Source organism: Mus caroli, unplaced genomic scaffold (genome assembly GCF_978045245.1).
Source record: "Mus caroli unplaced genomic scaffold, Mus_caroli_1 scaffold_6, whole genome shotgun sequence".
NCBI classification, from domain to species: Eukaryota; Metazoa; Chordata; class Mammalia; order Rodentia; family Muridae; genus Mus; species Mus caroli.
In genome coordinates this window covers 151,348,041-151,364,843 of record NW_028227261.1, presented here as the reverse complement: position 1 = coordinate 151,364,843, position 16,803 = coordinate 151,348,041, and the positions used below count along the sequence as shown (strand labels likewise).

The 16,803-nt window shown below is 41.1% G+C and overlaps 1 protein-coding gene across 1 annotated transcript in view; it reads left to right on the top strand.

Annotated features, from left to right (window-relative positions):
• The window catches only part of Tgs1 (trimethylguanosine synthase 1), a 41,884-nt gene extending 29,366 nt beyond the window's left edge, over positions 1 to 12,518 (top strand). Inside the window, exons 11-13 of the mRNA XM_021159873.3 lie at positions 473 to 689; positions 1,557 to 1,635; positions 10,787 to 12,518. Coding sequence (XP_021015532.1) covers positions 473 to 689; positions 1,557 to 1,635; positions 10,787 to 10,930 — 440 coding nt within the window. The 3' untranslated portion in view covers positions 10,931 to 12,518. The remainder of the gene's footprint in view (positions 1 to 472; positions 690 to 1,556; positions 1,636 to 10,786) is intronic.
• Positions 12,519 to 16,803: the final 4,285 nt, after the last annotated feature.

The following is a 16,803-nucleotide window of genomic DNA, read 5'->3' as shown; positions in this document are numbered from 1 at the left end:
AACTGTTTTTAAAGGATTGCTGTGTTAGGAAGACTGAGAACCACTGCTCTCTAGTTCTTGGTGTCATTTCATTGCTAGACCCTGAGAAGAAAAGGAAGCAAGTAGCTAACACTTGCTAACACTGCCTCTTCCTGGTGCTATGATACCATAATCTGTACCCTGACAGCATGTAGGATTAGGAGCAATGACTCATTTTAAGGAAATTAGTCTTTTCTGAAAGCCAGCATTTAGCTCTACATGCAAGTAGTAGCATTTGTAAGCATTCAGTGCTTTAACTGTAAATAGCTGCCGCCACCCCCTCCCCTCAAAGGCCATTTACACTTTGGGAGATGACTGGACAAAACAATATGGAAATCTGTTCTTTAGATAATGTTTTCTTGGTACAACTATATGTGAGCCTTTTTAATTTAAATAAATTTTAACTAAAATTGTATTTGTGTGTCTCATTGTCAACTTGTTTTTCTATTTTTAGTGATCGCTATTGATATCGACCCTGTTAAAATTGATCTTGCTCGGAATAATGCTGAAGTTTATGGGATAGCAGATAAGATAGAGTTTATCTGTGGAGATTTCCTGCTCTTGGCTCCATGTTTAAAAGCTGATGTTGTGTTCCTAAGTCCACCTTGGGGAGGGCCAGATTATGCTACTGCAGAGATCTTCGACATTAGGACAATGATGTCTCCTGATGGATATCCTTTGGAAGTCCTAATAGTTTTATGTAAATGCTTGCAAAGAGGAAAGTAGTGGCTCTGTGTGTGTGTGCGCACGCGCACGTGTTTGCGTGTGTAGGAAGTCAGTATAAAGAAAAAGTATAAGCTAATCACATTTGATAAATCCCATTATAATTTACACAAAAAACAATATACAGCCTTCCAACTGGCTCAACTATTAAACACTTGCTGCACTAAGCTGGCAACCAGAAATTGAGTCCCAGAACCCATGTAAAGGTGCGAGTAGAGAGTTATCCTCTGGTACACCCAGAAGTTGCTTGTCTACACACTGTAACAGTAATAACAAAAACTTTACAAGCAACTGTGACAAGTCTGTGTTGGGTGTTCAGTAGGTGTACTATCTATAGCTGCATCTAGACCTTTGTTACTATTTAATTTTGCTGTTATAAAGCAAGAGATCAGCCATAGTTCCTGTGGAATGAAGAAAAGAAAGTGGGTTCCTAGAGTTTTATGAAATGGTTGACAGGATGGCTGCTGATTCATGATACATGAGTTCATGCTGCACAGCCAAATGCCCAAGATACACAGATCTTACAGTGCTACGGAACTTGCATTGAGAATAAACAGATGTATTTATTATTTGGGATTAGTAGATACCTCAGGTCTCTGGGTAATGATCTTCACCTCACAGTGCCTTATACTAAAGCAGCTACATCCTTTAACCTACCAGGGTGCTGCTGTTGCTGGATTCCAAATCACAGATCTGATGTTTTGGATTTTAAATATGTACCTTTTTGTTGCTTACAAAAATGTACTTGGTTAGTGACAAGTAATGAGCATCTCTTCACTCAGAAATTTAACTTCTTATCCTTAACTGTTCTTCACCTTTGAAATTTTCAGGCTTTCCCAGAAGATCACTAATAATATTGTTTATTTTCTTCCAAGAAATGCTGATATTGACCAGGTAAGCCATTACTAAGGAAATTCTGTAGAACCTGCTGTGAGAAGTCCCTAACTGATGTCTTACATCCCTCCACCACCACAGCTCCTGAGAAGGAGATGATATCACTAGGGTTTTATGAAGATGGATTGACAGGATGACCAGTTATGTCATGTTACAGGTGCTGCATAGCAACCATCCAAGGCCTGCCTTTCTGTATTTTGGAAAATAGTAACTCAGTTAAAGAGACAAGATCTTAGGAAGGTGTAGAGGTTCATAATTCCAGCACTGGGGCAGAAACAGGAGGGTTCCTGTGAGTAGCAAGGAGAAAAAAAGAAGGAAGCAAGTGTCCTTTAGCTTAAACAGGGACAGTCTCACTGTCCTCACATCTCTTGTTCTTTTACTGGAACACCTGTTGACATCATGCTGGCCCTCTGTGTGGTTTTAGTGTGTAAGACTTTACTTTTTCCTTCCTAATCTCCTCAGTCTGTCCCTTCAACTCATGTCTATTCATTCCTTATAAAGTTAGGTGTATGTATTTTACCTTTGTTTTCTCTGTCTTATCTAAGAGTCTCATAGTTTTAGTTGAATAGATTTCTCCAACCACTGGCCCACTAAGGATAATGCTGACCTACTAAGAAAAATTGACTGGTATATTTTCTGGGGTGAGGCCCAAGCATAAATTGTTCTAGCTTTCCAAGTAGTTCTAGTGTGCTCCATAGTTGAGATTCTCTGGGTTATAAAAGGAGTACATGAAAAGCTAGCACTTAGACTGAAGTAGAGGAAATGTAAACTCTGGCTTCCCTTCTGTCATCTATTTATAATCTACTTGTCGCAGCGTTAAGTTTCCCAAGACAGTGTATGTGAATGTCACTTGCATTCTTTGGAGCTTCGAGTTTCCAACATCAGCCTTCACGTTGAACCTATTCCTTGTGTAACTACTTTCTAGACTTAGGCACCCACGATACTCCAAAGTGTCTCCTAAGAGGCTGTATGATCTGTGTAGTCCTAGTACATGCACACAAACTCACTTGGGTATTTTGTAGCAATGGGAAACACACACACACACACTCGCTTGCGCGCCCTCCCCTAATAGGGTTTTCCATGTCCTGATTGTAGACCAGGCTGGCCTCAAACTCAGAGATCCACCTGCCTACCTGCCTGTACTTCTCAGAATTGATATTAAAGGTGTGTGCCATCATTGCCTGGCTAGAAGCCACATTTTAGTATGAAAATTTAGTGATTAAATTTCTTTTGACACAAAGAAAAATTAGCTTGCTTTTTACTTTTGTTTTTGTGCTTAAAACTTGTCAGAATTAGACTTGTAGGAACTGGGGAGATGGTTCATTTGGTAAACAAAGGAAGACACCTGCTATCAACCTCTGGCCTCCACACAGCATGTACCCCACTCCCTTGTGCCCCACTTGTATGTGAGTACTCATTTAAACACAAGCACACAGTACTAAACTGCCTAGGTCCTTTGTGTTTTCTGCCTCTAGGGGGAGTAGTGAGGCTAGAAAATGATAAAGGAAATGGCTTGGTATGAAATGTAGATGGAATGAACTGCAATGGGAAGTCACTTTTTTTAGAGAGAGAAAATATATCTGTGTGAGGTTTTTAAAATGAAGAAAGATTGAGTAATAAAAGCTTGAAAGAGTGTGAAGAGTTGTGTATGATCCTGCTGTGTGAATCCAGGCTACGTTTTTCCATCGACGTCTCTTTAGCAGACGAGGTTGTGCTGTGTCCTACTGGCTGCCAAGCTGAGCATGAACGTAGAGCCTGCCGTAGGGATTGTTTGCGTAGGAGATGGTACCCATTGATTTCTTTTTTCTTAGCCGGGGAAATCTTTTTCTGGGTTTCCTATTTCCTTGACCTCTCGTTCCCTTTTCTTTGTGGAGTCATTCTAGATCATGCGTCCTTTGCTATCATACACTCACTGTAAAACCAGAACTAATTTGTTCAAAGCATCTTTTTGTGAGAGGCTCTGTGGAAATAGGCATCTATGAAAACCACAGAAACCCAGGGCCTTGGGTCTGATGCAGAGAGACCACTGTTTGAATTGTGTCTTGCTGCTGCTGCTTCTTGTTCCCTGCTGTTTGCCTTCATTTCTCTCCCTTAAGTCTCAAGCCCAGGCAGCACTGGCTTTGCAGTCACCACGCTTGGCAAACATGAAAACTTCGTTTAAAGGTGTAAGCCTATGTAGTAGAGAGGGATGCCTCTCAATATCTTAGTTATCTAACGAGAGCTGCATGCAGCAGGTTCAGATACCGTTTGTATTTGAAATCTGTGTGTGAGAGCATGAGATAATGAGAACAGGCCCCTCAGCCCTTGTGGTGTAGTAACTCCTTGTCTTCATTTGCTTTCAAAACCACACAAAACATATAACTGCAGCACTTAGACTCTTCAGTTCAGATTAAGCACTTAGATCATGTTCATGCTGGTTCACATAACAGGGTAACACTGAGCAGCCGCCCTACAGTTGTGTTAGAGTAAACGTGGTGGCTGGAGAGGAGGCCCAGCAACTAAGAGCACTGGCTGCTCTTTAGGAGCTAGGCTTTAATTCCCAGCACCCACATGCTCACAACAGGGTATAATACCCTCTTCTGGCCTCTGCAGGTACTGCATATTCATTCACAGGTACACAGACATTTGTGCAGAATACTAATCCATACACATAAAAATAAGATACACCTGTAGCCATCCACCAGACAACTCCTGACCCTTCTCTAGGATAACCCCACCCTCCATAGCTCTTTAGGATGTATATCCTGATAATACCTATTTTATTTCAAACATCTGTATTCTCTTTGGCTTTTAAAGTTCCTTCTATAGGAGGCTGAAAGTATAGCTAAGTGGTAGATTGTATTAGTATGTATAAGGCCCTGGGCTCAATCCATAGTATCAAAACTAAATTCTATTCCATATGTAGTTCAGGGGATGGATGGCTGCTAATTACTGAGCTACATCATCACCTCCTGCTATATAGGTAGGAAGATAGGGAAAGAATAAGGATGGTTTTGAAAATATTCCTAATGGTTTGTTTGGTTGGTTTTTTTAACTATGTCTGAATATATGGAATGTAGATGGGTGGCACACAGAGGCCAGAAGAGGGCACCAGATCCCTTAGAACTGGGGTTACAGATGTGAGCCACCCAACATAGGTGCTGGAATCAAACTCAAGATCATAAGTGCTTTTAACCTCTGAGCCACTTCTTCAGGCCTGAAAACATTAAAAACAAAAACAAAAAAACCTTGCTGTGTAGAATCTAGTACTATGTATCTGAACAACTAGAACTATTAACCAATAAAAGAGCCTTTAAATGATACTGCTAAGTGGTAAATACTTACCTAAATTCAGTTTATTAGCATTTTTTGAAGTGAAAATTTAGTTTCTAAATGTTAGAATTAATGAAAGATTATAACAAAATATTCTGATTTAAACTAATAGTAGAAATATATTTTAAAACTATTCATGTGGTGAAGTCATTCCAGCAGGTGGAAGACTCTTTCCTACTCCAGCTCCAGAAACATAAAAGAGAGCTAAAGGTGGGGTTGGTGTGTGGAGAGACTGTGGACTTGAGACAGTTGAACTTGAAAATAACTAGCCTTGCAACTTGGAGTACACAGGCGTTCACTCCTCCTTCTGAAATAGCTGCCACATTGTAGATGTATACAGTATGCCAGCTGGGTGGGTAGTGCTCCTAGGGTTCATAAGGAGAGTCTTCTGCCCATTTTACTAGATTATTCCAACACTGTAGAATATGCATGTAAGGTCATCAGCCTGAGGAAGTTTAGTGATTTGCCCAGTCATTCTGCCACACAGTGGCAGAGCCAGCACCTCAGCAACTTGCTGCATTCCATGGAATATTTACTGCTGAGAAATACAAAATTCACTACATACCTCAATAATTGTTTACCATGAGATTGGCGGTGATAATTAGAAACTGATTAGGATAGGGTGAGCAAAAGAAATTATATAAAAGAATTTCTGGGTTTTCAGAATGTCTCCCCAGGTAAAAACACTTACTGCCTACCCTGACAACCTGAGTTTAATGTCCTGAACCCACATGGTGGAAGAAAAAAAAACTTCCCCAAGTTGCCCTCTTGACTACCACACATACATGGTAGTCCACATGCTCTCACACAAGTAATAACTGATGTACTTTAAATTTGAGAACCTGTAAATCAGTTCTAGTCAGTTCTGCTTGATTTAAAAAAAAAGAAGAAGAAGAAGAAGACAATAAATAGAATGCTACGAGTTAGGACCAAGTAGCATTTGTTGCTGGGCCTTACCAGGTGTCTAGATCAACTATTCTTGTGCAGATAGAGAACTGTGTCATCTTTATTAGCCCTCTTATCTTTGAATTTGAATTCATCAAGCCCTTTCTTTATCTTGTGAATTTCCTGCTAGACAGTTAGATCAGTGTTGTGCATCCCTGCACTATATATGTGATCTTTCTCCAGAAAGACACTGAAACAGAAGGGCCTCCAAAAACATCAGGATTCCCAATAGTTGCCTGTGTTATTCATTGTGTAAGTTTTAAACTCAAGAACCACCTTTTGTGTATCTAGGATCACATTGTCGTAGCTAGTAAGGGACAAAGCTGCAGAGCTGGGTACCAGTCACCTAGAAATCAAAGATTTGTTTAAGTGTAGAATTTTCATTCCTGTTTATCATGTGCAGGAAAATGGAGCTGATTAAGTTTGAATGTTGCCTAGTTATCCACAGATAAAATGTTTTCATCTTTGACTACCCCGCCCCCTCCCGCTTCTGGTCTTAGGTTGTTACTAGTTAGATGTAACAAAGGGACAACCACTACTAACGAGGAAGGCCCTGGTTTGGCCCTTCTTCTGCCTGTGGATTCTGATCTGAAAATGAAGGTGCTTGTCACAGTCACCTATATCACTAGTCTCTGGTAATGCTAGAGGTCAAGCCCAAGCCTCACACACAAATTTTTTTATAGTAGTTCATTTATGAAAGTTAGTATTTGATTTTTAAATCTGTCTTCACATCATTCATCTTCAGTTGTCTTCAGTTTGATCTTTTTTCTCATTTCTCCTTTCCTAGTATTGCCTCAAATAAGATTTCAGTGATGGAAACTCAGTCCTTAGCTCTAATTGTAGCCCAAAATAATTGTTGATGTTTTTAAGTGTACATGAGGATGACCCAGAAGGGCAGAGATTATGCACATATGTACAGATGCCTGTGGAGGTCAGAAGAGGACATAGGATCCTTCGGAACTGGAGTTACAGGTGGTTGTGAGCTGCTCTGTGTGCTGGAAACTGGACTGTTGTCTTGTGGTTCTCTCTACTGCCCTTGGCATTGCTGTCGATCATGCTAACGTTTAGGTGTTGTTCATTCACCACCTCCTGTCCTCCCCATCTTGCCTGACTTTACTGGATGTTCTCTCTTCTCAATGCATTACACCTTCAAAAGTGAGGAACATTTGTCAGTTAAACCTGCTACTGGAAAAAGGTCAGCTCAAACTTGACATCATTACTTTGCTTGAATCACAGTATTCATTTATAAATTTAGTTCATGGCTCATTTAATTTTTAATGTATATGTGGTTGAAAAAGCAAGATAGTCTAAGGTTCGAAATTTTAATCAGAACACTTGAAAAGAGCATGTTAACTTAGATTTTCTTTCTCTATACTGGGTAGGTTAGTTTTTCCATTCTGTGCCTGCAGATAGACCTGGTGCTGGGAACATACCTAAGTTCTGTGACCATGAGCATTCCTGAAGGCAAATACTGTGTCTGGCTCTGTCTTGTGCTCCACTCTACTCCCAGTTAGTAATTGTTGAGTAATGATTTAGGAACTCTTGCTCTTAACTAGTCCGGAGTTCCCTCATGTAAGAACCCTGAAAAGTTCAGAGAAAAAAGCACTACTTAACTTGAGATTACTATTTATGGTTATAAGAAATAATTATTTTAGTCTCTTTAATTTTGGAGGGAGGGTTGAAAATGTAACTTCCTTGAACAACTTGTTTTGTTTTAGTTGTGTGTGACCCTGGAGCTCCTGGAGACGCCATCGTCTCCATGCCTGAGGTGTTATAGATGCTACACTATTACTCTCTGATTTTCAAGCCAATTCTCTTAGGACCCAGATCACCAGACACGTGCAGTGAATGCTTTTCCCCACAGAATCCTCCATCTGGCCTTTTAAAAATCATAGCCATGTTGGCCTGAAGCTCTCAGTGTTCCTCCTTCCTCGGCCGCCTAAAGATTGGGACTGTAGTTATGCACCACCACACCCGGCTTTGTTTTTCTTTCAAGAACAGTTCATGCAGATCTGGAGATATAGCTCAAGGGTAGAGTGTTTGCCTAGCATGTGTAGAGCTCAGAATTATGTCTGCTGGGCTGCAGTGGTTATGAAGGGAGGTGTATATCATAGAATGACCTATTTTTATATCAGAGTTGTTTTCTAACAGGAAGGTGAAATAATAACTTTAAAGTATGCTCACCAGTAAAACCCAGTCATTTTTCTCAACCTCCACCAAGTGTCTGTGGTGTATAGTGTGCTGAGATCAAATCCTGTCAGCCTTTGAATCCAGACTATACTGAGAACCTTTCTTTACAAAATACACAACTTGAGTTTTGCCAATGGTAGTTAACATGGCATAATTTATACCTTCTCACAGAACTTGGGGCTCCCCTTCTACTACTTTGACTCCTGTCTGGGCCTGTCCACTTTATTCCCCAATTCCTGAATCTTACCAATCTGGTAATGTCATCTCTGATATATAAGAGTGTGGAGAAGATCAGTAAATCTCCTAAAATGTTGGGTGCTGGGTGGAAATGCACCTGTGTAAGAACTTAGCGTTCTTATTTGCTGGTTTGAACTGTGACAAAAACCAGTGCAAGTATTATGAAAGCAAAAGGCTCTTTAGCAGCTAAGTATTCCTATTGGCCAGTTATTTGATTAGCATTTTTAATATTAACTCTGAAAGAGTGAATGCTTTTAACTCCTTGAGTCAATAGCTATATTTTGTAGACTTCAAAGTCACTGATACAGACACAAACATAAATATATTTAAGAATCAAAATAACACAAAAGAACAATGGGTAGAAGAAGTAATTAAAGATAGAGAACACAAAAGAGATAATTAGAAAAGTGTCACCTACCGGGCAGTGGTGGCGCACGCCTTTAATCCCAGCACTTGGGAGGCACAGGCAGGCGAATTTCTGAGTTCGAGGCCAGCCTGGTCTACAAAGTGACTTCCAGGACAGCCAGGGCTACACAGAGAAACCCTGTCTCGAGAAAAAAAAAAAAGAAAGAAAGAAAGAAAAGTGTCACCTCTACTCAAAACCCAGTAAATATTGTTGAGCAATTAAGAGAGTAGAAGGAAGATGATAACATGAACAAGAAAAGAGTTCTTAGGAGTAGGTGATGGTACTCTGTATGTGAAGGTGCCTGCCACCAAGCCTGACCACACCTAAGTTCAATTCCTGTTTACCACATGGTGGGAAGAGGAAAGAGCTGACCCACACAAGTTGGCCAGCCTCTGGCCTCCACATACAAAGAAAACAACTAGATGGTGATGGTGATGATAAGCTTCTTAGGAAAGTGCATTCTTAAATGTCTGTCCTAAATAGACATTGCAGTTTTCATCCATTTTCTCTTCTTCTTTAGTTTGTCGCATTGGAGACATAGCATCTTTAGAATGCATAGCATAGTGATATGACTCATGTCAAAGGAGTCCAAAGGAAGTGTTTCTATTAAAAAATACTTGGCAAGAAGCAGTGAATGAGGTGCTTCTTTATATGAAGGACTTACATAAAGTCTTCCTCTGTTGATGGTATAGGTTAGGGATGGGGTCTTCCTCTGTTGATGGTATAGGTTAGGGATGGGGTCTTCCTCTATTGATGGTATAGGTTAGGGATGGGGTCTTCCTCTATTGATGGTATAGGTTAGGGATGGGGTCTTCCTCTATTGATGGTATAGGTTAGAGATGGGGTCTTCCTCTGTTGATGGTATAGGTTAGGGATGGGGTCTTCCTCTGTTGATGGTATAGGTTAGGGATGGGGTCTTCCTCTATTGATGGTATAGGTTAGGGATGGGGTCTTCCTCTATTGATGGTATAGGTTAGGGATGGGGTCTTCCTCTATTGATGGTATAGGTTAGGGATGGGGTCTTCCTCTGTTGATGGTATAGGTTAGAGATGGGGTCTTCCTCTGTTGATGGTATAGGTTAGGGATGGGGTCTTCCTCTGTTGATGGTATAGGTTAGGGATGGGGTCTTCCTCTGTTGATGGTATAGGTTAGGGATGGGGTCTTCCTCTGTTGATGGTATAGGTTAGGGATGGGGTCTTCCTCTGTTGATGGTATAGGTTAGAGATAGGGTCTTCCTATATTGATGGTATAGGTTAGAGATAGGGTCTTCCTCTATTGATGGTATAGGTTAGGGATGGGGTCTTCCTCTATTGATGGTATAGGTTAGAGATGGGGTCTTCCTCTATTGATGGTATAGGTTAGGGATGGGGTCTTCCTCTGTTGATGGTATAGGTTAGAGATAGGGTCTTCCTCTATTGATGGTATAGGTTAGGGATGGGGTCTTCCTCTATTGATGGTATAGGTTAGGGATGGGGTCTTCCTCTGTTGATGGTATAGGTTAGGGATGGGGTCTTCCTCTATTGATGGTATAGGTTAGGGATGGGGTCTTCCTCTATTGATGGTATAGGTTAGGGATGGGGTCTTCCTCTGTTGATGGTATAGGTTAGGGATGGGGTCTTCCTCTATTGATGGTATAGGTTAGGGATGGGGTCTTCCTCTATTGATGGTATAGGTTAGAGATGGGGTCTTCCTCTATTGATGGTATAGGTTAGAGATGGGGTGTTCCTCTATTGATGGTATAGGTTAGGGATGGGGTCTTCCTCTGTTGATGGTATAGGTTAGGGATGGGGTCTTCCTCTATTGATGGTATAGGTTAGGGATGGGGGTCTCTTTTGAAAGTCATTTCTGTGTTGAGCATGGTGATGGATACGTTTAATCTTAGGAAGCAGGGGCAGGATATGAGTTTGAGGACAATCTGGTCTACATAAGGAGTGGGCCAGCCAGAGCTATTTAATGAGACCATGCCAAAAGGGAGGGAGGATGAATGGAGGGGAGGGTGAGAGAGAAGGAGAGAGAGATCCCGCTCATGTGCATGACTTGTGTATGTGCTTTTCCTGGCAGGTGGCATCTTTGGCTGGGCTTGGAGGGCAAGTGGAGATAGAACAGAACTTTCTTAACAACAAGTTAAAGACCATCACTGCATACTTTGGTGACCTGATCAGAAGACCAGCACTTCTGAAGACCACTTCTGAAGCTGAAGTGTGATGCTGTAAAGCACAGAGAGATCGTGTAGAGTGAGGATGTATGACATTCAAGTGAGAGACAGGAGGAAGGCCTTCCTAGGTTCTTTAATACTGCGTGCACATGTGATGTGGAAAACTCTGAGTTTTAAAGGACGCTAATGAAGTGGTTTGAGATCTTCGGGTAATGGTAATGGATCTGTGTTGTATACTTTAAAACAGCATCAGGGCAAGGTGGTAGTGGTGCTGCAATCCCAGCACTTCAGAAAATCATGAGTTCAAGCTCATGCTGTGCTTCCTAACAAATCAAGGCTGGCCTGAGCTACATGAGATCTTGCCACAAAAAAAGAAAAATCATAAAGAGTCTAGGCATATCCCTTGCTTAAATTAAGTACATCTGTATATGTATTTGTTTTCATTCTTTAACTGTTTTAGCTTAACATCTTTGTGTCTGTGTAAGTAATTGTTAGTTTTCTAAAATATAAAGAAAAACAAAGCAATTCTACCTACACGTGTAATCCCTAGTGAAATAATGCTACCAATTTAATGCTCACACAGGAAGAGTGAAACTTCCACCACCTTACCTACCCTTTTTTCAGCTATCTAAAGCTAATCACAGTTAGCAGGACTTTGCTTTTTAACTTTTTTATTGCATTTTTATTTTGTCTATATGTGCTTGCATGCGTGTGTGTAGAGGTCAGAGGACAACTTACTGGAGTCCATTCTCTACTTACACCATGTGGGTTCCTGGGAATCAAGTTAAAGTCATTAGAGTTTATAACCAGAGCCTTTACCTACTGAGCCAACCCATTGGTCCCCTCTTAATTCTTCTGAAGAAAAGATCGCAGTATAACAGTGTACCCCGGTGCACTTCTCCATTGATGCACTCGCTGTGCGTTCATTGCCTTCCTTTTGTGGATACTTAATGTATAGTATATGAAATAATTGCTTTTGTGAGAGAGAGAGTGTGTAAGAGAGGGGTGTGTATGTGTGTGTGTGCCTACTATGACCCAAGTCCAGGGAAGAGTGTTGGATTCCTTGTAGCTTGAGTTACAGATGGTGGTGAGCTGCCAAATGTGGGTACTGGGAAATGCACTTGGGAAGTGGAAGTAAGTTCTCTCTCCAGCCCAAGATGGTTTTTTTAATCGGTGTTTTTGCTTTTCTGTTTTGGTATGATTTTGTTGTTGTTTTGTTTTGTTTTGTTTTTTTCCAGATAATCTTGTATACCCAGGCTGGCCTCATACTTTGTGTGTAACTCAGAGTGACTTTGAGCTCCTAACCCTTCTGGCTCCACCTACTGCACCTGGCTTATCAGTGTATCTTGAAGGCCATTCTATTTCAGTACATACATGTCAATCTACCTCGTGTTTTAAATGGCTATTTTGTATTCCATCATCTATGTATATATAAACTAGTTCCCTACTGAGAGGCACCCAAGCTGTTTTTATGGTTTTATCGTTACCAACTGTTTATGCACTGTCTTTCCTTACTATATTTGCTGTTGAACAAGTATTTCAGTTGGTAAGTTTCTAGAAGTTAGACCACTGGGCTTTTGTACATTTCAGTCTTGATAAAAAGACTAAATTGCTTCAATAAAATTGAACTTGCTTTTAGGCTTATCTCAAATTTTGTTTTATTTCTTTGCTCTAACTAGAATTTATTTTTAAAGCTTTGTGTGTATATGCGAGTGCTTCCTATACAAATGCCCTCAGGAGCCAGAAGAGGGTGTCAGATCTCCTGGAATAGAAGTTACAAGTGGATGTGAGTCCCTAAAATGTGTGGGTTCTTAACTCTCCAGCACACAACCTTTTACTCAGTCATATATGAAATAATGTAGTATAGAAGGTAATGTTTTTAATGTTTTCTTAAAAATTGCAGTCTACAGTGTGCCTCCGTGTGAACCAATAAAGCAGGAATATCAGGTTAAGGTTAATGGACTATATTCCAAAGACAGAAACAAGGGAAGCCATTCAGAAATGTACAGCAAGAGTGTGAGGCAGATGAAAATTGTTGAAAACAATTCCAACTGTGAACCAAAATGAGGAAAGCCCGTTTAGATCCAGTTGCGGCTGCAGAACAGTTTAGCATTAAGAAGGGTTTCCTAGTACTGAAAGATGGCTCTGTGGTGAAGAGTACTGTTCATGCAGAGGACCTAAGTTCACTTTCCAGCACTCAGATGCCATCTGGAGAGGAAACCCACTGTGTAAAACTGAGTACATGGAACAATCAACTTAGCATATCTGATTCAGCTGTTCAACATCTTAGGCTGAGAGACAATCTGGAGAGAGACATATGTAGAGCAAGAGTGCCTACACTTCAGAGAGCAGGGAGAGGTAGCCTCACCAATGCCTGAAAGCAGACATCATCAAATAATAAATTAAGATAATCAAGAGTTCAGTAGCTGAGTGCCCTGGCTAGTTTTGTACCAGTTGACACAAGCAAGAGTCACTTGGAGATGAGGGAGCTTCAACTGAGAATGTCTTAATAAGATCAGGCTTTGTGCAGGCCTGTGGGATGTTAGTGATTGATGTGACCACCAGCCCATTGTGTTTGAGGCCATCCCTGGGCTGGTGGTCAAAGAGCGATAAACAAGGCAGTAAGCAGCCCTCCTCCATGGCTGAAGCATCACCTGCCTAGTTTCCTCCTGCAGTGCTTGCATTTTTGCTCTGATTTCCTTCAGTGATGGTGTGCATTTGGCAGTGTAAGCCAAATAAACCCTTTTCTAACCAATTTGCTCTTGGTCATAGTTTATCATCATAGCAATAGTCACCCTAACTAGGACACTGGGCCAGAAGACTGCAGTAGGCCAGCTTCTAGAGCCAGCTACCTGCCATGAGGTTCAGTGCTACTAAAGTTAAACTGCAAAACCCCAGTGGAAGACTTGGCATCACAGCTGCCTCCCACCAACAAGGTGATGGAACACTTGGCAGATTTTGAAAGTATGAAAACAGCTCTGCCTGTACAGATCTCTGATTGGCTGGCTTCCCCCACCCCAGATTGTGCTCTAGTTTCCCCTGGTCCTATTCCTTTATCTCATTCATTTACTACTTTCATTTTTAACCTGATTAATGTTTACTACTTTTTCACTTCATAGTACACTGCATTTTTAGTTGTTGGTTCTATGTTAGTTGACTTTACTTGACATTAAGTGTATTCCTGTATCTTGTATAGTTTGATACAGCCACTGTTACACTAGTTTTCTCAATGAATGGTCCTGGAGATTAAGCCCTCCAGAGCAAGCGAGCCTCAGACAAAATCAGAAATTATATCCAAACTAGGAGATGCATAAATTACAATCAAAAACACAATAAAGTCATGAAGTAGCTCTGCAGATAAAAGCAATTCTCAGTGTTCTTGTTTCTGCAATAAAGCACTAACCAAAACCAGCTTGGAGAAGAAGCTTAGAGAAGTGTATCTCATCTTACAACTCTCAGGTCACAGACTGTCACTGGGGGAGTAAAGGCAGGCACTAAAACAGGCCATAACAAAATGCTGTTTCCTAGCTTTTACAAAGTGCCTTTCCTACGGCCCAGGCCCACCTGCCCAGGGATGACACTGCTTACAGCCCAGGCCTTCCTACAGTAGTCAGTACTCAAGAAAATGCCTCAGACCAATATGGTAGCAATTCCTCAGTTGAGTTTTCCTCTCCCCAGGTATGTCCAATTGACAACTAAAGAAAGCTAACTATGAGATCACACAAACTCTACAACCTAAGTTTGGTCCCTGGAGCCCACAGTGGAAAGGAGATAGCTACATGCAAGGTTATTCTCTGACCTAATGCCCACCATGGCATGCATGTACACACACAAAATATGATATAAAAACACAAAACAGTAAACATGAAAAGGTAATCATCACTTATTCTAGCAAAGGACTATAACTCCTCAGGTATGAAGTTCAAAGACAAACAGGTGAAACACCAATAGAGATCTCAAAAGGTAACTAAGAAAAATGGTCAGGGACCCAATGATATTACAAGCAAGATGATTAAAGAAGCGAGTCCATTACATGGGGACAAAAGCCAGTATCCAATGAAAAATTCAACAAGGTGAAAAAGGAAAAAAAAAAAAAATGTGACTAAACTCAGCTACATGGGAAACAGGAAATTTAGATTGTCTGGCACAAAACTGTTGGAAATTAAGATCTCAGTAATTGTTCCTAATTTCTGGTAATTAAATACACTGGAGAACACAGTAGACAGCCAAGCAGATTAAAGATTGTCAGATGCATTGAGGTCTACCTCGGTAAGGCTTCTCCAGTAGCCACACATTGGAGACACCTCACATGGCAACTTGTGGATTTGCTTGACTCAAAACTGTTTAATCCGCCTGCTCTCTTTTATTTTTTTAAGCTGTCTTGCAGTTCTTGCCGACAGACTCATTAAACAGTTTTGAAACCCTGTCTTGAAAACAACAACAACAAAAAGATATCTTATAAAAATACGAAATAAAATGGCCTAGTGTGGTGGTCTATACCTTTAATCCCAACCTTGGTAGGCAGGTGGATCTCTGAGTTCAAAGCCACCCTGGTATATAGACAGACAGACAGACATAAAGAAGTGATCTAAAGGGAGGAGGAAGGGAGAACAAGCAAGGGTAATAATATATGTGTCATGAAAGCAGAAGAGAGGGCTATTTGTGGGGGGCCCAATATGAGCAGCAGAGGTGGGCAGAATGAATCACAGCAAATCCAGTGTCTGTGGTGTAGGTAGTGATGTCACAAAGAAACCCAGGTCCTTGTTGCTAGCTAATAACTATTCTCCATAAATAAAATTGGATTTAAAGGAGGAAGAATATGTGTTGCTTAATTATTCATCTAAAAAGTGTGTTGAGGGCTAGAAAGAAGGCTCTGTGGTTAAGAGGACTAGCTGCTCCCGCAGAAGAACCATAACGTCTGTTAACTCCAGTTCCATACTTTCAATGCTCTCTTTTGTCCTTCATGGGTACACACACACACACACACACACACACACACACACGGTACACATATGCACATGCATGCAAAACACTCGTAATAAAATATGACTTAAAGCATCTTTAAATGGTATGGTAATAAGAACAACAAAAAAAATGTGTTCACATTCATTAAGTAGGCAATTGACAATGGATCTCTGTAGCCACTGTAAGGTTTTCCTTCTGGCTGGGATTGACCTGGGGGGAAATAAAACAAATGGAGAGATTTTGAGTGGTTCTGGAAGGCCACAAACATGGCTATTGGAGCAATGCACATTTGGTCATAGTTTGCTTAACATTCATTGCAGCCCTGGCCTGTGACCTCAGAACAAAACAACAGAACCCTGATGCTCTTGCATCACAAAGCAACACTGTTGAGAATGTCACCACTCTTCAAGTGACGCCACAATGCTTGGTTGCCTCAGCACACAAGCAGTTGAACTGCTCACTAAAGAGCAAATGTCTTTTTAATTTAATTTGAAACATCAAATCTGTCAATGTTCTCCATACTTCTTATAGAGCATTTTTGAATAATGCCTTTAATGTTCAGCAATAATTCTGCACAGGAACCCTAGCACTAGACAAGGTGACATAGGGTAAAAGCAGGTTGGAAAAATCTCCAGTTATTTTTAGGTTTTTGTCACACCCTCTCCTGAATGTGTGGATGTTGGGCCCCATTTTGACCCTGCTTTGGGCCTTGAGGACAAACCAGATCCTGGCTCAAGTGTCAAGACCTGTCTCAGTCACTTCTGTATCTGGATGACTCAGCAAGACCTGTTTGGCCTGCCTCTGCGCTCCCCCCCCCTTCCCTTCCCCCACCTCCTACGTCATCTTACCCCACCCCACCCCCCAAAAAAATCCCTCTCCCTATGTTCTGAATTTATGTAAGCGGGAGGCTGATGCCATAAAGTTGAGTTCCTGCTTTGACAAGACTCCTAGCTCAGTC